The sequence below is a fragment of the Oncorhynchus masou genome, chromosome 18 (assembly GCF_036934945.1).
Source record: "Oncorhynchus masou masou isolate Uvic2021 chromosome 18, UVic_Omas_1.1, whole genome shotgun sequence".
Taxonomy (NCBI): domain Eukaryota; kingdom Metazoa; phylum Chordata; class Actinopteri; order Salmoniformes; family Salmonidae; genus Oncorhynchus; species Oncorhynchus masou.
Window position 1 is genome coordinate 32,509,804 of NC_088229.1, and position 21,722 is coordinate 32,531,525.

General features: G+C 41.9%; 1 protein-coding gene across 2 annotated transcripts; it reads left to right on the top strand.

Annotated features, from left to right (window-relative positions):
• Positions 1–9,880: 9,880 nt before the first annotated feature.
• LOC135504433 (NSFL1 cofactor p47-like) lies at positions 9,881–20,034 on the top strand. Of its 2 annotated transcripts, none has more exons than XM_064923036.1 (9): positions 9,881–10,022; positions 10,720–10,826; positions 11,011–11,088; positions 17,319–17,484; positions 17,617–17,712; positions 17,836–17,945; positions 18,158–18,295; positions 18,916–19,086; positions 19,179–20,034. In XM_064923036.1, the coding sequence occupies exons 1-9, from the start codon at positions 9,921–9,923 to the stop codon at positions 19,339–19,341; spliced, it is 1,131 nt and encodes a 376-aa protein (XP_064779108.1). In that variant the 5' UTR covers positions 9,881–9,920; the 3' UTR covers positions 19,342–20,034. The 2 variants fall into 2 exon arrangements, with proteins under 2 accessions (XP_064779108.1, XP_064779109.1); XM_064923037.1 differs by having other exon boundaries at positions 9,884–10,022; positions 17,833–17,945.
• Positions 20,035–21,722: the final 1,688 nt, after the last annotated feature.

The window sequence follows — 21,722 nt, forward strand, 5'->3', positions numbered from 1 at the left end:
AGGGGGTCGAATACTTTCGCAAGGCACTGTATATATATATATATATATATATATATATATATATATATATATATATATATATACACACACACGTATGTATGTATGTATATGTATATATATATATATATATATGGATATATGTATATACATATATACACATACATATATACACATGCATACACATATATATATATATATACACATATACGTGTATATATATATACACACACACACACACACACACACACAGTGTTCAGACCCATTTACTTTTTCCACATTTTGTTATGTTACAGCCTTATTCTAAAATTGATTACATTGTGTTTTTCCCCCTCATCAATATACACACAATAGCCCATAATGACAAAGCAAAACCTGGTTTATAGACAATTTTGCGAAAAAAAAAATACAAATCAAAACTGAAATATCACATTTACATAAGCATTCAGACCTTTTACTCAGTACTTTGTTGAAGCACCTTTGGCAGTGATTACAGCAATGAGTCTTCTTAGGTATGACACTACAAGCTTGGTACATCTGCATTTGGGGAGTTTCTCCCATTCTTCTCTGTGGATCCTCTCAAGCTCTGTCAGGTTGGATGGAGAGCATCGCTGCACAGCTATTTTCAATTCTCTCCAGAGATGTTTGATTGGGTTCAGGTTAGGGCTCTGGCTGGGCCACTCAAGGACATTCAGAGACTTGTCCCGAAGCCACTCCTGCGTTGTCTTTGCTGTGTGCTTATGGACGTTGTCCTGTTGGAAGGTGAACCTTCGCTCCAGTCTGAGGTCCTGAGCAGGTTTTCATCAAGGATCTCTCTGTATTTTGCTCCGTTCATCTTTGCCTCGATCCTGACTAGTCTCCCAATCCCTGCCGCTGAAAAACATCCCCACAGTATGATGCTGACACCACCATGCTTCACCGTAGGGATGGTGCCAGGTTTCCTCCAGACATGACAATTGGCATTCAGGCCAAAGAGTTCAATCTAGGTTTTATCAGACTAGAGAATCTTGTTAATTATGGTCTGAGACTTTAGGTGCCTTTTGGAAATCTCCAAGCGGGCTGTCATGTGCCTTTTACTGAGGAGTGGCTTCCTTCTGGCCACTCTACTGTCATGATGTTGGCAGGGGATTGGTTTATGACAGTCATAAATACCTCTTCCCCCCTTTTTCCTCTCTCTACCCTACTGATGTTACATTTTCAAACACCTTGGGTAACATAGAGATTCTGGGAACATCAGAAGGTGGGCGGAAATGAACTATATTCTGGTAATCCGACCAATTGAACATATGCGGTGGTACTTAATGAATATGATGTAAGTTCTGTTGTCATCTGAGACATTCTCATCAATGATAAGATGACAAACTCTACAGTGCAAAGTCTACACATCAGTTATCTGATTCACATGGAATTGTTGCTAAATTTAAATGTTTGAATATGAAATTATTTGTGATGGGATGAAATGTGATTTTAGCTTCTAAAATGTGAGATTTGGGTTTTCACAATCTGCTCAATCAGTGGCCCGCCCTTGTGAAAGGACATGGGCTATAAAACTTTTCAAACACGCCCTCCTCTACCTTCCTATATATATATATATATATATATATACAGTGCCTTGCGAAAGTATTCGGCCCCCTTGAACTTTGTGACCTTTTGCCACATTTCCGGCTTCAAACATAAAGATATAAAACTGTATTTTTTTGTGAAGAATCAACAACAAGTGGGACACAATCATGAAGTGGAACGACATTTATTGGATATTTCAAACTTTTTTAACAAATCAAAAACTGAAAAATTGGGCGTGCAAAATTATTCAGCCCCTTTACTTTCAGTGCAGCAAACTCTCTCCAGAAGTTCAGTGAGGATCTCTGAATGATCCAATGTTGACCTAAATGACTAATGATGATAAATACAATCCACCTGTGTGTATTCAAGTCTCCGTATAAATGCACCTGCACTGTGATAGTCTCAGACGTCCTTTAAAAGCGCAGAGAGCAACATGAAGAACAAGGAACACACCAGGCAGGTCCGAGATACTGTTGTGAAGAAGTTTAAAGCCGGATTTGGATACAAAAAGATTTCCCAAGCTTTAAACATCCCAAGGAGCACTGTGCAAGCGATAATATTGAAATGGAAGGAGTATCAGACCACTGCAAATCTACCAAGACCTGGCCGTCCCTCTAAACTTCCAGCTCATACAAGGTGAAGACTGATCAGAGATGCAGCCAAGAGGCCCATGATCACTCTGGATGAACTGCAGATATCTAAAGCTGAGGTGGGAGACTCTTTTCATAGGACAACACTCAGTCGTATATTCCACAAATCTGGCCTTTATGGAAGAGTGGCAAGAAGAAAGCCATTTCTTAAAGATATCCATAAAAGGTGTAGTTTAAAGTTTGCCACAAGCCACCTGGGAGACACACCAAACATGTGGAAGAAGGTGCTCTGGTCAGATGAAACCAAAATTGAACTTTTTGGCAACAATGCAAAACGTTATGTTTGGCGTAAAAGCAACACAGCTCATCATCCTGAACACACCATCCCTACTGTCAAACATGGTGGTGGCAGCATCATGGTTTGGGCCTGCTTTTCTTCAGCAGGGACAGGGAAGATGGTTAAAATTGATGGGAAAATGGATGGAGCCAAATACAGGACCATTCTGGACCATTCCACTTCATGATTGTGTCCCACTTGTTGTTGATTCTTCACAAAAAAATACAGTTTTATATCTTTATGTTTGAAGCCTGAAATGTGGCAAAAGGTCGAAAAAGTTCAAGGGGGCCGAATACTTTCATACAGTCACAAGAGCTTTAGTGAGTTTTGGGCGATTAAGCCTGGCTCTCAGTTGGCGTTCCAATTCATCCCAAAGGTGTTGAGGTCAGGGTTCTGGGCAGACCAGTCATGTTATTCCACACCGATCTCAAAAAACAATTTCTGCATGGACATCGCTTCGTGCACCGCGGTATTGCAATGCTGAAACAAGAAAGGGCCTTGCCCAAACTGTTGACACAAAATTGGAAGCACAGAATTGTCTAGGATGACCTGAAATATTCTGCTTTTACAAAATGTTATTCTGTTTTCAAATGAAACACAATACCTTGCTCTTGTTAAAGCTTTTAGAATTGATTTGTTTTAGTCTTACGATTTCCCTTCAACTGGAACCTCGGCTCAAACCATGAAAAGCAGCCCCAGACCATTATTCCTCCTCCAACAAACTTTACAGTCGGCACTATGCATTCAGGCAAGTAGCAGTCTTGTATGCGGCTGCTCGGCCATGGAAACCCATTTCATGAAGCTCCTGACGAACAATTATTGTGCTGACGTTGCTTCCAGAGGCGGTTTGGAACTCTGTAGTGAATGTTACAAACGAGGAGTCAATTCTTACGCGTTATGCAACTAAGCACTCGGCGGTGCCTTTCTGTGAGCTTGTGTGGCCTATCCCTTCACAGCTGAGCCGTTGTTGCTCCTAGATTTTTCCATTTCACAAAAACAGCACTTACAGTTGACCGGGGCAGCTCTAGCAGGGTACAAAATTGACAAACTGACTTGTTCTAAAAGGTGGGATCCTATGACGGTGCCATGTCGAAAGCCACTGAGCTCTTCAGTAAGGCCATTCTACTGCCAATGTTTGTCTATGGAGATTGCATACAATGGTAGATTTTATACACCTGTCAGCAACGGGTGTGGCTGAAATAGCCGAATCCACTAAATGGATTCTTCTCCTGTCCCCATAGGATAATCTTTTTGTGTTCCTGGTAGAACTCTTGAGTTCCATGTAGTACCCTCTGTGGAACGTGTTCTATATGGAGCCTAAAAGGGTTCTACCTGGAACCAAAAAGGTTTTTTCAAATGGTTCCCCTATGGAGACAGCCTATCTAGATAGCACCGTTTCTAGGAGGGACATTAATATTTAATTAGCCTCCGTATTTCCAGCATCAACAAGCCAACAGGACCAAATCCGTTTCTCAGATATCGATCCAAGAAATTAATTATCCCAAAACAGAGCTATCAGACAGTTGCAGGAGGACACAGACACAGGTGAGCCTTGGGCCACACCATCATCTGCTCTATATTCATTAGTTCAGCTCAATTATGTATTTTTTTTTTTTGCCAGGGAAACAAAACAAAAACGCAAGACAGACATCATTGCTATGTGGCCCAGGTGAACTATCATCACTGCTTTGCCATACAGACTCCTTCCCCACACGGATATCAGCACACAGCCAGTTAGACAATAAAGACAGCCAAATGTCAGCTGAGATCTAGGGCATTGGCTTGTGCAAGGGAGTGCTCGAGGCTTTATAGCACCAATTGACTCCCTTTGTTTCCGAACATGGTTAAACAATTATATTATTCTGAGATGCCACGAGCGGCTATGAATCCAGATGAGCATATTAGGCCATTCTTTTGAGGGGGGAGGGTGTGTAATCTATAATGCATTTTAAATACTGAACAATTGAACCAGAAATGCACATGAACCAATTAAGGGCAGCAGACTAGATATTGTACATGGAAACTGCTCTTTATACAGTTTAATTGGTCCAATAACACTGTTCATACAATTCTGAATGATTAAAAGGAAATTCAATTCGAGGATAATATGTTTTTTAGAACAGAATTGATTTTCTGTGTCTAACATATCATTGTGGTTTTTCGTCCATCTCTTTCACCGTAAATCACCATGTTTAATTAAACTTTACAGGGCAGTGATGGAAGGCCAGTGTGTCCTTCAGGAACAATGGTGTGTGCCTAGTGCTTGACCTTCCCTGCTGTTGGAGGGAGCAGAATGTGAAATGAACACTGTGACTTGTGTTAAATCTGGGCTGAGTGTCTCAGATTTATGGCTGTCTGACTGGAATGGATCCTCCTATCCCCTCAAACACTTGAAACCTCCCAGAGGGCCTGGATCGGCTGTTTCTCATTGTCTGTTAATCAAATCATGAGGAGACATAGAACTAGCTAAAGTCAAGGGGTACATTGTCCTTATGGCCCTATAACCTTAGAACAAGAGGTGATATGGTTGGAATCTCTTTAAAGAGCCATTCTATGTGGTCTAGTTCTGCTAACCAGGATATACAAGAGGACATGTTATATCCTGCTGCCATGGAGATGAGAATAGAACAGACCTCCTCTCAGGTGTGAGATTGTGTTGGTGATGTCGTGTTTGGTGTGAAGATAGACTGTTGTGCATCTCTGTTATCCGAGAGGTGGGGAGACGCATGGACGGGCGGAAGGAAGAACAGACGGGTAGGTTAGTTATTTAGACTCTGGTCCCGAAAGGGTTCTTCAGCTGTCCCCAAAAAGAGAACCCTTTGGGGTTTCATGTAGAACTCTGTGTTGAAGGGGTTTTACATGGACCGAAAACGGTTCTACCTGGAACCAAATGGGTTCTTGTACCTTGAACTCCAAAAAGTTTTTCAAAGGGTTCTCCTATGGGGACAGCCAAAGAACCCTTTTAGGTTCTAGAGGTTCTTTTTTTCTACGGGTGTAGAGTAGTTCGGTGGGAAGGTAGGTAGATAAAAGATAGGGAGGTAGATAGATAGATAGATAGGAGAGGGAGTGAGGGAGGAAGGTAGGTAGATAAAAGATAGGGAGGTAGATAGATAGATAGGAGAGGGAGTGAGGGAGGAAGGTAGGTAGATAAAAGATAGGGAGGTAGATAGATAGATGAGGGAGGAAGGTAGGTAGATAAAAGACAGGTAGATAGGGAGGTAGATAGATAGGAGAGGGAGTGAGGGAGGAAGATAAGAAAGAGACTGCTTGTGGATGGAGGGGTGCCATTGCATGCAGTTTTGACTCACTGATTAAAATGTCAGAGTTACAAATGAGCAAGGTCAGTGTGTGTATGTGTGTGTGGGGGGGCATGGGGGTCTAAACTAGAGTGGAAGGGATACTCAAAACAGGGAGATACGTTAATCTCCTGTGTCTCCAGCACATCTCCAGCCCCTTAGTTGACTCCTTCCTGTTGATACCACACCATCTCTATGTCTGAGCCCGTGCAGCAGCACAATAACATGTTAAAACCCAGGGAATAACTTGGGGGACAAGCCCTTCCGTATTTAGGTCATTAGGGCTGAAGATTTACATCACAGTCATTTCAGAGGATGCTACTGTTTTTGCTTTCCCTACCACAGATCTTTCCTCACTCAGTGCCAAACCAGGGAGATATATAATGACCTTATCTGCATACAGCCACACACATGGGGAATGTACAACAAGGATGGAGAGGGATTCAGAATGAGAGATGAAAATTATTAAACACAAATCCAAGCACAGTGGATAAATTGTTCTGGGCAGACAGTACAATCTCTTTCAAAATGTTTGAATCATACTCGACGTCTGTAAAAATATTCAGTGGTGGAAAAAGTACCCAATTAGTCAAGCTTGATTAAAAGTAAAGATACCTTAATAGAACATGTCTCAAGTAAAAGTGAACATCACCCAGTAAAATTACTACTTGAGCAAAAGTCTAAAAGTATTTGGTTTTAAATACTGTATACTTAAGTATCAAAAGTAAATGTAATTGATCAAATGTACTTATGTATCAAAAGTAAAAGTATAAATCATTTCAAATTCCTTAGCAGACCAAGACGGCATGATTTGATTGTTTTTATCATTTATGGATAGCCAGGGGAACACTAACACTCAGACATAATTTACAAACAAAGCATGTGTCTTTAGTTATTCTCTCAGATCAGACGCTGTAGGGATGACCAGGGGATGTTCTCTTGTGCGTGAATTGGACCATTTTCCTGTCCTGCTAAGCATTCAAAATGTACTTTTGGGTGTCAGGGAAAATGTATGGAGTAAAAAGTACATTATTTTCTTTAGGAATCTAGTGAAGTAAAATTAAAAGTTGTCCCCCACCCCCCAAAAAAAACAGTAAAGTACAAATACCCCAAAAAACTACTTAAGTAGTACTTCAAAGTATTTTTACTTAAGTACTTTACGCCACTGACAATGTTTTTATGTTTCTGAAACAAATCCTATGTGCCCCGCAGGTCATAAGGTCACCCCTTTTCCATCAACTGACAAGTAGGGTGTGGGAGGAAGGGAGGAAAGAGGACCCACCCGTCTTAAACTATAAAGGACGCAACGGTTATTTTACGACATGGTGCTATTGCCTGAGGTGGGAATTGAGAGCAGGGTAATTTCACCACTTTTGTGAGCGTTCTCTTTTTTCTCTGGTTTATGGTGCTTGGCAGATGCCCGTATCAACTCCCACAAGCTACTCATGCTGTTAACGTTACTTAAATACTTAATTATATTATACTACCAAAATCAAAGGTTGTACAATCGCCTTGCTGTTAATCAGGAATATAAACCCAACCACTGGTAATGGTATTTGCTTCCATGTCTGCCTTTGCTACAGTCTCACTCATCATAAGCTCTCCTCTCTCAAGGCGATCTTCTAAATAAACCAATTTATTAAATGAAAAATTCTACAGTGCACATTGTTGTCTTATTCTTGAATCATAGGTCTATGAATCCTTATGTCTCAGGGGTCTGGAGCTCACTCTCTTGCTCTGTATCTATGCACTGTTGCCTCATTGTTCAGACCCTGGGCAATAAGAAAAATTGAGGCGGGAAAAACAAAAAAATGTCGTCACTGAAACCACTCCTGAAATGTTAAATAGTTATTTCTGTATGCAAAACAACTTAATCAGTCTCTCTCTCTCGCTCTGTGTGTGTGTGTGTGTGTGTGTGTGTGCATACAGGATATTGAGGGACGGTGGCTGAGAGGTACTTGGTGACAGCAAGGATTTTTTCCATTTAATTAGCCTTGAAGATCAAACGGCTACGAGCACATTAAAAATCCATCTTTTTATTTCCCTCCAGAAACAATTAAGAAGCTCCCCATCTAAAGCCTGCTTTTAAGAAGCTCCCTAACTAAAGCCTGCTTAGCCACGCTGTCTGGCTCCCTGTGGGTGCTCTGTGATGTTACACATTTGTCATTTAGCAGACACTCTTATTCAGTGACTTACAGGAGTAATTAGGGTTAAGTGCTGTGCTCAAGGACACATCAACAGATTTACACTACACTACATTTACATTACACAGGTCACGTATTACATGTCTGGAACATAGATGTTTGGGAACAAAGGTGAGCTATATCACAAATGAGATATTTTTTCTTTAGAATGTTGGTTTAGGATAATCGTTTTCCGAAACGGGGATTTGTGGTGATGTGATAGATTTTCTTTGTGTACATTTCATTTCACACAGAGGAATTCCAGAGCTAACTTATGGCTGCTGGAGTAGGTAAGCAACATGACAGGTCAGTGTGACCTTGTGAGGAGTCACAGAGCATCTCCCTTAGAAAGAGAGTATGGATGTACAACACCTTTTAAAAATATTTTTATGAAGACCAGCAATTGAAGCTGCAAGCGGTATTTCCAATGTGAGGTAGCAGGTGTTCCCGGTCGAAACCAATTTTTATATTTTGTTGCCATCTAGTGGCGCAATATGACAATGAATTAGTCTAATTATGTGCGGCACATCAGTTTGATTCGAGGTGAACTGGAAGCATAACTCCAGGAATCAAGGAACCAGAATGTATTATATTTATTTACTAGTGAAAACATTGATATATTGACTATGCTAATAGTTTTGATAAGCTAGTCTTAATTAAATAGTTAAAATGCTATTTGAAATCTTAACATAAACAAAAATGCCCTGGCCAAGTTGTTTTCACACCTGAGCAAAAGAAAACAGGAGAATTAGTGTTTTTTATGGCCACACACTATGGTCAATTCATGAATCTGCAACTCAATATTAGGAAGACATTCCTAATGTTTGGCATACTCAGTGCATATATTAGATGGTTAGTGTTTTAAATGCCCTCTTTATAGAGAGCAATAGTGAAGGCTTATTTTTGTACGGACTAACTCTGCCATGGTTCTTTGGACAAAGCCTATGGGAAAGTAAATGGAGTTTTGTAGAGTTTTTGGATAAATGCTAAAAATAAGGTCTTTGGTAAAAACAGGCTTAGGAGATCCGATACAGTTTCATCTATGAGAATCTTCATCAGCTAACGTCACTTGTGAATTTTGAAGCATTTCCGTAATAAAATGAAACACAAAGCACATAAAAGGCTTCATAATTCATAAAGGTCATGCTAACTGACTGATATTATCTTATAAAACAAAACATATAAGATCTCCTAAGCCTGTGTTAAACTCTGACCTTAATTTCGCCGTTTATCCCCATTCATTTTCCACATAGGAATGGCTAAACAAAACAGAGGTAACTAATTTCTGTTTTTTAGGACTATAAACTGGCGAGCTCTATTAGAGACGAAGAAACAATTCAAATAGAAATCTTATCAGATAGTCCAGGGGAATTATTGAAGAATATAACTTATAAATGCCCAAAAAGTATTTAATAGTAGAACTGATATACCCATAAGAACCCAAAATATAAGCTTGCTTTGATTGTAAACAAATATAGACTTAAAAAACGTGGTTAAATCTAAAATGTTTATCCCATTCATGGTCTGTCAATGAATTTGAGAGTAGTTAGTGCTCCAGTCCAACCCCTCAGCTGTTTAGAAAAACAAGCGGCAGAAATCCCAGATTGCCCCTTTGTTATGGCAGAAAATACTGCGATATTTGTTATGGTAATAGTAGCCTCTACTAGGCTTTCTTCACCTCATCTTTGTGAGTGAGGCCTGGAAGCAGTAACTATGGTAATAGCCAACAGATAATACAATTTTAGATATAAATGTCAAATCTATGTGAAATATTATGTATTAACTTTTAACTATTAACTTTGTCAGGAAAATACAACACGTCATAAACATTGTTCACATGTAGGCCTGTTTGCCTTACCCTCCTGTAGCCTACTGCATTTAACTGAGATAGGAACCAAGTTGGTAGGTGATTCCTCAACTGGAGTCGGAACAGTCATTGAATGGGCATATCAAAATGGCGGACCAAGAATCCTCGGTGAGGGAGTTCGTTGCTGTTACTGATGTTGATGAAGAGAGGGCCCGTTTTTTCTTGGAGTCTGCCGGTTGGGATTTGCAGGTACATGCTGGTCACATCGACCTACATGTGATATTTGAAGTTAACTCACAACAACATACGAATGACAGTATCTAGTTAGCTAACACTTACTAGCAGGCTAGCTACTGTACTAGTTTCTGCAAGTCACTCTTTCTCACAACAATAGATCGAGTGACCATTGCGGTCATATTCCCTGGTATCTACCAATCAGTTTCATACAGATACCAATGTTTTACTACCACTGCCTAGTAGCGAGTTTAATGTTAACTTGCTAACAAATCCGTTTCATTTATGAATGGCTCACTGCGTTCTAGCTAACTAATGTTATCTGGCTAACAAGCTAGCTAGCAGATTAGCTAGGGGGCTAATTTAGCTAACTATTGTAACTAACGCGTCAGCTAACTATCCGATTGGCATATATTATAGTCCAGCAGTAAGCCAACCTCACAACTACCTAACAACATTTTCCAACTAGTCACTGAGATGATGGCTAATGTATCAGATGTTTCCCATCCTAACGTTAATTGCTAGCAAGTATAATATGTATAAGAACATCCTTCTCAGCTAACTACTAGTAGGTAGCTACTTCTTAATTCGTCAAGTTCACAATTAAACTCGAACTAGCCAACGTTAGATGGCTAGTAATCAGCTTTAGACTATGACTAGACATTGAGATCTTGACGTTTAAATGACATGGAATCTTGGTCTCTTTCCTTAGCTTGCCCTGGCCAGTTTCTTTGAAGATGGTGCTGAGGATGACATAGTGACATTACCTCAGCCAGAGAGTGGTGGATCCTCTGTGCCTCGTTCCACAGGGCCTGGCAGGTACATAGCTAACTGACCTATGTAAATCTATTGTTACACTGTCATTCTATGTACCATTAAAACAGGATGCCCATATCCTTACAGTGTTGCCTTTGTCATTTTTAATGATTATTCTATGAAACATTCCATGTTACATGATTAATGTTTGACCCTATTGTCATTCATTGTTTTTTTGTGTGTAAAGGAGTGAAAATAGAGTGACCTCCTTCAGGGATATGATGCACGAGGAAGAAGATGACAGTGACGAGGAGGAAGGGGAAAGGTAATTCTGTCTTTACTTCAATGACTTTAGAGTGTATGCATTTCACATTGCATGTAGGCCTAGGCTGTATGTATTTTGGACAGTATAGGGTGCCTCCAGAATGTACCAAAACTATTTTGGTTTCTCTATTCAGTTCTCTCTAGGCTGGTATTGCTTTCTGCCACAACAGATTCTGCTGGGTGGGAATGGGTCCCTGTGTTACTTGTCAACAGTAGCTGTATATTTACCATCACAAACCGATGCTGGCACTAAGACCACACTCAATGAGCTGTATAGGGCCATAAGCAAACGAGAGAGTACACATCCAGAGGCGCCGCTTCCAGTGGCTAGTGATTTTAATGCAGGGAAACTGAAATTCATCTTACCTCATTTTTACCAGCATGTCACTGTGCAGCTAGAGGTGAAACACTCTAGATCATCTTTACTCCACACACAAACGCATACAAAGGTCTCTCCACCCTCCCTTTGCCAAATCTGACCCATAACTCTATCATCCTGATCTCGACTTACAAGCCAAAACAAACAGGAAGTACCAGTGACGTGCTCAATATGGATGTGATCCGATGAAGTGGATGCTAAGTCAAGGACTGTTTCAGGACACATCAGTCACCGCCTTCATTAACCTGTTTGGCGCAGGCGTGCTGCTAGCGACCCACCGCGATAACATCCGGTGAAATTGCAGGGCGCCAATTTCAAATTACAGAAATAGTAGTAATAATAAAAATAAATGAAAATACAAGTTATACATCGGTTGAAAGATTAACTTCTTGTTAATCCAGCGGCTTTGTCAGATTTCGAAAGCAAACATGCGACTGAGGACAGTGCCCCGCACACAAGCATACAGACATTTTCCAACCAAGCAGAGGAGTCACGCAAGTCAGAAATAGCAATAAAATAAATCACTTACCTTTGAAGAGCTTCATCTGGTTGCTGTTTTGTTTGAGAAAGTCCTTCTTTATATCCCAAAAACTTTTGTTGGCGCGTTTTGTTCAGTAATCCACTGGCTCAAAGTCGGTCAAAATGCGCAGACGAGTACATCCTAATAGTACCGGTAAAGTTCGTTGAAACATGTCAAACAATGTTTATAACTAATCCTCAGGGTGTCTTATCTAAATAATCAATAATATTTAAACCGGACAATAGCATATTCAATAGAAAGGGGAAAAAAACAAGGGCGCGCAAACCTGTACTGCATGCTTCCCCAGTCCCCTGGTCTTTTGCTTTGTCGTTTTTCAGACATCTAGTGGAAGCCATGGGAACTGCAATCTGGGCCCTAACCAATTACATAGTCAATAGGCATTCAATGGAAAACCACTCACATTAAAAAAATCCCACTTCCTGGATTGATTTTCCTCAGGTTTTTGCCTGCCGTTTTTTAGAATGTCTTTTCTATCCAATGCTACCAAGTATATGCATATCCTAGCTTCTGGGCCTGAGTAACAGGCAGTTTACTTTGGGCACGTCAATCATCCAAATTTCCGAATACTGCCCCGTCACTAAAAAGTTAAGTGCATCAACAAAGTCATCCCCACAGTGACAGTACATATCCCATCCAGAAGCCATGGATTACAGGCAACATCTGCACTGAGCTGAAGGCTAGAGCTGCCGCTTTCAAGGAGCAGGACACTAATAGATCTCGCTACGACCTCCAAACCATCAATACATGACTAAGCTCGAATCCTACTACACGGGCTCTGATGCTTGTTGGATGGGGCAGGGCTGGCAAACAATCACGGATTACAAAGGGAAACCCAGCCGCGAGCTGCCCAGTGACGCGAGCATACTAGACGAGCTAAGTTTCTTCTATGCTCGCTTCGAGGAAAGCAACACCGAACCATTCATGAAAGCACCAGCTGTTCCGGATGACTGATCTAGCTCTCTATAGCTGATGTAAGTAAGGCCTTTAAACAGTTTAACATTCACAAGGCCGCGGGGGCAGACTGATTACCAGGACGTGTATTCGGACCATGCGCTAACCTGCAAGTGTCTAAACTGACATTATGAACCTCTCCCTGGCCCAGTATGTAATACTTACATGTTTCAAGCAGACCACCATTGTCCCTGTGCCAATGTTCGCCAAGGTAACCTGTCTAAATGACTCTCGGCATGTAGCACTCACATCTGTAGCCATGAAATGCTTTAAAAGGCTGATCATGGCTCGCATCAACAACGACATCCCAGAAACCCTGGACCCACTCCAATTCGCATACCGCCCCAACAGATCCACAGATTATGCATTCTCTCGTGCACATGCACTCCACACTTCCCTCTCACACCTGGCCAAGAGGAACACCTACAGTGCATTCTGTATTCAGACCCCTTGACGTTTTGCACATAGTTACGTTACAACCTTATTCTAAACTAAATGTTTTTCCTCATCAATCTACACAATATCCCATAATGACAAAGCAAAAACAGGTTTCAATATTTTAGCAAATCTTTTAAAACCTCTTGGAACTCTGGGGGCGGTATTTCATTTTTGGATAAAAAAAACATTCCCGTTTTAAACGGGATATTTTGTCACGACAAGATGCTCGACTATGCATATAATTGACAGCTTTGGATAGAAAACACTGACGTTTCCAAAACTGCAAAGATATCAGCTGATGTACGAAGGGCTATATAAATAAATTTGATTTGAACTGATGTTACAGGTCGAAACCCAGATAAAAATCCAATCAGGAAGTGCCCCATATTTTGAAAGCGCTGCATGCCAATGACTCCTTATATGGCTGTGAATGGGCTACGAATGAGCTTACGTTTTCTACATATTCTGCAAGGTGTCTACAGCATTGATGTCTTTTTACGCATTTGTTGAAGAACAGCCATAAGGGACCACATTGTGCAAGTGGTCACATGATGGCTCCCGCAGAAAATCTTGCGTAAAGTACTGAGGTAGCCATTATTCCAATCGCTTCTAATGAGAAACCAATTGTCCCGACTGATATATTATCGAATAGATGTGTGAAAAACACCTTGAGGATTGATTCTAAACTACGTTTGCCATGTTTCTGTCGATTATTATGGAGCTAATTTGGAAAAGAGTTTGTTGTAGTGACCACGTTTGGCTGAGAAATCGACCGGAAAATGCGAAGAACAAACAGGAGCTATTTCGTCTACAAAAATAATATTTTTGGAAAAAAGGAACATTTGCTATCTAACTGGGAGTCTCCTGAGTGAAAACATCCAAAGTTCTTCAAAGGTAAATGATTTAATTTGATTTCTTTATTTTTGTGAAAATGTTGCCTGCTGCTTGCAGGGCATAATGCTATGATAAACTTACACAAATGCTTGTCTAGCGTTGGCTGTAAAGCATATTTTGAAAATCTGAGATGAAAGTGTGATTAACAAAAGGCTAAGCTGTGTCCTCAATATTTCATTTGTGATTTTCAAGAATAGGAAGATTTTCTAGGGATATTTATGTCCGCTGCGTTATGCTAATTAGTTTGAGGCGGTGATTACGCTCCCAGATCCGGGTTTGAGAGTCGCAAGAAGTTAAAAAAACATACCTTATTAACAAGTTCAGACCATCCTTGAGATGTTTCTACAACTTGATTGGAGTCCACCTGTGGTAAATTCATTTGATTGGACATGATTTGGAAAGGCACACACCTGTCTATATAAGGACCCACAGTTGACAGTGCATGTCAGAGCAAAAACCTAGCCACGAGGTCGAAGGAATTGTCCCTAGAGCTCCGAGACAGGATTGTGTCGAGGCACAGATCTGAGGAAGGGAACCAAAACATTTCTGCAGCATTGAAGATCTCCATCATTCTTAAATGGAGAAGTTTGGAACCAACAAGACTCTTCCTAGAGCTGGCCACCCGGCCAAACGGGGCAATCGGGGGAGAAGGACCTTGGTCAGGGAGGTGACCAAGGACCCGATGGTCACTCTGACAGAGCTCCAGAGTTCCTCTGTGGAGATGGGAGAATCTTCCAGAAGGACAAACATCTCTGCATCTCTGCAGCACTCCACCAATCAGGCCTTTATGGTAGAGTAGCCAGACGGAGGCCACTACTCAGTAAAAGGCAAGTGACAGCCCGCTTAGAGTTTGCCAAAAGGCACCTAAAGGACTGTCAAGCCATGAGAATGGTTTCATCAGAACAGAAACTATGTTGCACTCTTTAGCCTGAATGCTAAGCGTCAAGTCTCGAGGAAACCTGGCACCATTCCTACGGTGAAGCATGGTGGTGGCAGCATCATGCGGTGGGGATGTTTTTCAGGGACTGGGAGACTAGTCGGGATTGAGGTAAAGATGAACGGCGCAAAGTACAGAGATCCTTGATGAAAACCTGCTCCAGAGCGCGCAGGACCTCAGACTGGCTCTAAGGTTCACCTTCCAACAACGACCCTAAGCACACAGCCAAGACAATGCAGGAATGGCTTTGGGACAAGTCTCTGAATGTCCTTGAGTGGCCCAGCCAGAGCCCGGACTTGAACCTAATCGAATATCTCTGGAGAGACCTGAAAAATAGCTGTTCAGGAAAGCTCCCCATCCAACCTGACAGAGCTTGAGGATCTGCAGAAAAGAATGGGAGAAACTTTCCAAATACAGGTGTGCCAAAGTACTGAGTAAAGGGTCTGAATACTTATGTAAATGTGATGTGTTTTATACTTAATAATTTGCAAAAATGTGTAACCCTTTCGCTTGTCCTTTTTGGGTATTGTGTGTAAATGTGGGGAAAAAATGATCAGTTTTAGAATAAGGCTAATAAGGCTAATAACTTAGCAGTGTGGAAAAAGTCAAGGGTCTGAATAGTTTCCCAATGCACCGGTATGTGAGAATGATGTGCATTGACTAGCTCAGCATTCAACACCTCATTACTAAGCGCAGGACCCTGGGATTGAACACCTCCTTCTGCAACTGGATCCTGGACTTCCTGATAGGTCGCCCCCAGCTGGTGAGGGTAGTGAACTACACATCCGCAACACTGGCCCCTCAGGGGTGTGTGCTTAGTTCCCTCCTGTACTCCCTGTTCACCCACGACTGCATGGCCGTGCACAACTCCCAACACCATCATTAAGTTTTCTGACGATATGACAGTGGTTGGCCTGATCATCGACAACGATGAGACATCCTATAGAGGAGGTTGGTGACCTGGCAGTGTGGTGCCAGTGTAACGGATGTGAAACGGCTAGCTAGTCAGCGGTGGTGCGCACTAAATAGCGTTTCAATCGGTGACGTCAGACCTTGAAGTAGTGGTTCCCCTTGCTCAGCAAGGGCCGAGGCTTTTGTGGAGCGATGGGTAACGATGCTTCGTGGGTAACTGTTGTTGATGTGTGCAGAGGGTCCCTGGTTCGCGGCCGGGTATGGGCGAGGGGACGGTCTAAAGTTATACTGTTACACCAGGGCAACAACTTCTCCCTCAAAGTCAGCAAGACAAAGAAGCTGATCGTGGACTACAGAAAACGGAGGGACTATAGTGGAGTGTGTCGAGCATAAAGTTCCTCGGTGTTCACATCACTAAGGAATTATCATGGTCCACACACACACAGTTGACAATGCCGCTTTCACCTCAGGAGGCTGAAAAGATTAGGCATATGCCCTCAGATCCTCAGTTATACAGCTGCACCATTTGAGAGCATCTTGACTGGCTGCATCACCGCAAGGCGCTACAGAGTCTAGTGCGTATGGCCCAGTACGTCACTGGGGCTGAGCTACCTGCCAGGCAGTGTGAGAGGAAGGCTCTAAGAACTGTCAGACTCCAGACACCCAAGTCATAGACTGTTCTCTCTGCTACTGCATGGTAAGTGGTACCGATGCACCAAGTCTGGAACCAACAGGATCCGGAGCAGCTTCTACCCCCAAGCCATAAGACTGCTAGTTAGTCTGGGTTAACTAATTATTTATTATTGGTTAACTATCTGCATTGACCCTATTTGCACTAACTCTTGACTCATCACATACGCTGCTACTATTGTTTGTTTATATTGTTGCCTTGTCACTTTATCCCTACGAATATGTACCTCAATTACCTTGTGTCCCTGCACTTTAACTTGGTTCAGGTACCCCGTGTATATAGCCAAGTTATCATTACTCATTCACTCATTATTTTTTATTTCTCTGGTTTGTTGGGAAGGCCCATAAGTAAGCCTTTCACTGTTAGTCTACATCTGTTGCTTTTGAAGCATGTGACAAATAAGATTAGATTTATTTGAATCACAGCATTGATGTTGATCCAAAATTCTGATTGTGTTGTATCCACATTCTTCCTTTGCTTCTGCTCAGGTTCTTTGCTGGGGGTTCTGAACGCAGTGGGCAGCAGATTGTGGGCCCCCCTAAGAAGAAGAGCTCTAATGAGGTGGTGGAGGACCTATTCAAGGGGGCAAAGGAGCATGGGGCCGTACCTGTGGAGAAGGCTGGGAGAGGCCCAGGAGAGCCTAGTCGAGCCAGGGTAAGAAAAGCTTCTCAGTAATTGTGTCCTGCACCTATGTGTTATTATCCCTGTGTTTTGGAATTGACCTTAAATCATCAAGGTAAGGGTGTATAATGTTTTACTTTTTTTCTCTTCTAACCCTCCCTCTAGCCGTTCATTGGTGGTGGCTACCGGCTTGGTGCAGCACCTGAGGAGGAGCCTGTTTATGTGGCTGGAGAGAGAAAAGCTGCTAACAGCCAGCAGGATGTTAGTTTGACAGTGAATTTATTTTAATAGATATTTTGTATTGCAAGTATAAATTTGATCTCGGAAGAGTACATTTACATTAGTATACTTGATGTAGCCTATTTTCTTTACTACGTGCTGAAGGTGCATGTAGTCCTGAAGCTGTGGAAGACAGGTTTCAGCCTGGGCGACGGTGAACTCAGAAACTACAGTGATCCTGGCAATGCCATTTTCCTGGAGTCGATCCGTAGGGGGTGAGTACACTGTCCATACTGTCTGCTTGTCATACGGTTTATATGCGTGGCTGCTCATGTCACACCATGTTCCTGAATCCATTTACTAAGTTAGAAATGAATTTATGGCATACACATTCTGATCAGCACTGGACAGCTGGGGACACGTTTCCCTCTGAAGTCTGTTTCCTCATTGCTAAAGCATTGTCATAAGAAGTCATTCCTCCTTTCAGGGAAATTCCTTTGGAGTTGAGACAGCGCTCCCGGGGGGGTCAGGTCAACTTGGATATGGAGGACCATCGGGATGAGGACTTCTCCAAACCCAAGGTTACCTTCAAGGCTTTCGGTGGGGAAGGACAGAAACTGGGCAGGTGAGCTTGATCTATTCTGAAAGAATGCATCACCTAGAACAGTGTTTCCTAACTCAGGTCCTCCAGTACCCCCAACAGTACATATAACTTGTTGTGGCCCCTGACAAGCACACCTGATTCTACTTGTCAATTTATCATCAAGCCCTTGGCAAGTTGAATCAGGTGTTTTTGTCCAGGGCCACAACAAAAGTGTGTGCTGTTGGGGGTACTGGAAGACCAAAGTTGGGAAATACTGTTCTAGAAGGGTAATGTAAATTGTATTAACTCGCCTGTCTGTCCACCTGCCATGCAAGAAATAACCTGCTTTTCTTCACTGGTTTTTAGATTTGGGTACAGACCAAAGATTCTCAGATTAAATGCTTTTACATCTGCATTGCTTGCCGTTTGGGGTTTTAGGCTGGGTTTCTGTGCAGCACTTTGACATCAGCTGATGTAAGAAGGGCTTTATAAATAAATGTGATTGATTGAATAGGGTGGCTGTTACACCTTATTACCACAAGGGGGTAGAAAAGGAAATTATGGCACAATGTGATTAGGTATTTGATTACGTTTGTGTCTTTTCTAGATATGTAACTGTCAAACACAGTAATCACAATAACCGTCTCTCTTTCCCGCCTCAGTGCCACCCCTGAACTGGTGTCTGCTCCGCGTATGGGGGACCAGGACCAGGTAACCAGTGAGGCCCAGGCCATCGCCTCTGTGAACCTGGACGCCTCTCAGCCTGTGACCAACATCCAGATCAGACTGGCCGACGGGGGGAGACTGGTGCAGAAGTTCAACCACACTCACAGGTCAGTTTTGGAGCCATTAAGCTCTACAGCGCCTTACTCCCACCATTACAAACAACATTAAATATTCTATCCATTATTTCTCTTGTCCACAGGGTGTCGGACGTGCGTCAGTTTGTGGTGGGAGCTCGACCTTTAATGGCCGCGACAGAGTTTGTGCTCATAACAACCTTCCCCAACAAGGAGCTGACTGACGAGAGCCAGACGCTGCGGGATGCCAACCTGCTCAACGCAGTCATCGTGCAGCGGCTAAAGTGATGGAGCCTCCTGGTGGCCTGGCTGGTTCACAGCTCTTTGATCCCCCTGAGGGACGAGACACCATGGACTTATGGACTTCTAATTCCTTTTTTTTTTCATAGTGATACGTTTTCCCTCTTCAGCAGTTGAGGGGCAAATGTGGGGAATGGATAGGGCTTCAAAGAAAGGCAGAGGAAACAGTGGATTTGGTGGTAAAAGCTGTTTAGAAAGTTAGGTGAACACGCACAGTAACAATAAAGCTTTCTTAAGTTTCAGAGATTGCTTTAGATGTTCATAATACTGTCATTTGTTTTGTTCACCACTTTCTATCTTCCACTTATCTCTCTGGCTCAACTCTTGCTTGTTAGTTTGGCTTTTTCCACACAAGTTACCATCAGGTCAAGCCAACCGCAAATGTACCCAATGTATGCCAGTAGCCTTATGCTCCCATCATATTCAGAATCTCAACAAAGCGTCAAAACAGTCCCAACACTAAGGAAGTGGGATTTAGATGCGTAACATGTAATAGCTAGATTGCTTTACTATCAAACTAATGATTGAACAGAAACTCACTTTATAACTTGTAGACAATGGGTTTTAGTGGCAGGTTGATCTCACTGATCGCTTCGCAGCCTTGGACAAAAACAGGACAGTTGAAATGATTGTTTGGACCTCTGGAAGGTAATTCAATAAATTTGTTTGATGTATATGGAATTCCTAGTCTTGCTATTTTCTATTATGAAGAGTTACAGAACATATGATTTCAAATTGATATTAAATCCATTCTTGAAAAAAATGTGTGCTTTGTTTTTCAGCAAGGCAGTCTGATGATATGCTAATGTGTTGGAGATGGTTCATTGACCCGTGACTGCGAAATTGGTAACTAAATTGCGTTAGCTCCCCAAGCAAATTACTTTTGCTCAGCGGGCTAACCGTCTTGGTATGCTTGAGACCTAGGTTTGAACCATAGCCTAGTCGGTCAAACCAATCTGCTGGAATATGGAATGCTGTTTGTCTATCACTATTGTAGTGCTTTAATAGAGTAAAAACGTTTTTATTTTTTGATTCCCAATTTAGAACATTTACTTTTTTTTTTTTTTTTTTTTTTTTAACTAGTGTACAGTTGTACAAACCAGGGGAGGCTCTTCAGAGGAAGGGGAGGACCATCCTATTCAATAGATAGAACTAATCGGACTATTCACTTCATCAAATAGCCGATTAAAACACACTTTTGCAGCATTCCACTACCATTCCGTCCCCCCCAAAAAATCTGAATCATGTAACAGATATAGGATATGGTAGAGTGTGTGGCCTTTTCTGTAGCTGACAGGTCAGAGAAAATGTATGACAACGTTAGAGACTTTTTACATCGTGCAGGTTTCTTCGATCAAATAGCCTAACCTATGTAACAGTTAAAATACTTTGAATTTCACCAGGTTCATATAGCATGTAGATTTGTTGTGTACTTACGTTTTGCCCTGCGTGCTCAAATCATTTTGATGCACTATGAAAGGTGGGCACGCTTTTTCTGTCTTCAGAAAATGTTGATTCCTTTATGCGTGAAGTCCTACATTATTCATGAACAAAACGGTGTATGTAATTGTACTTTGGAGATATTAACATTCTGAATTCAACATGTGGTTGCTAGCGTGTGAACAGTGGCTAGCTCCTCGACTGATCCCAGTCCTTTGTATTGTGAGTCTGTTGTAGAAAGTGGCGACGATTCGCAGAACATTTGTGCTCTACGAGAGTGAGTTCTGAGTCATTAAAACAACCTGATCTCCGAAGTCCGCGTCTATAGTTTTAATCAGCCATACATAGCGCAGAGCTACAGCGGTGCAGTACAGCACCGTTACACTGACATGTTAACATATCCTAAAAACAGGAGGTCAAAGAAATGGACAATATATACAGTGGCGACCTGCCATTCACGGCAGGTGGGGCAGAGTTTTGTTGTTGCCTGTTTTGCATGTTAGTTTGGCATTAATGTGTCCGAGATTGCAAACAAATGTAAAAAAAAAAAAAAAAAAAAAAAAAAAGTATATAAAATCAGTCATTGAATTAATAAAGCTGCATACAAACATGGTCTCTTTTTTGCTTTCTTGAGTAAGGCAGCTCCAAAATGCAGGTGCTTCGTCGGAAAATACAGGAGTGTAGGGGTTGGTAATGTTCTCTCGATGCGCTGTGATTGGCTCAGTGTTCTGTTGCTCATGGGGACACAGGGAGAGCTCAAATTCAAGCCCCTTGGGTGCTGCCATAGAGTTACATTAAAGTGCCCATCCAATAAGGCTCAAGGTCATTGTCAACAGATAAAATGAAGTCAAATCACATATCTAGAGCAGCTTTGGACTGTCAACATCATACTTTCAAAATCTTAAGTAGCAAGCTAGCAGTCACCATCA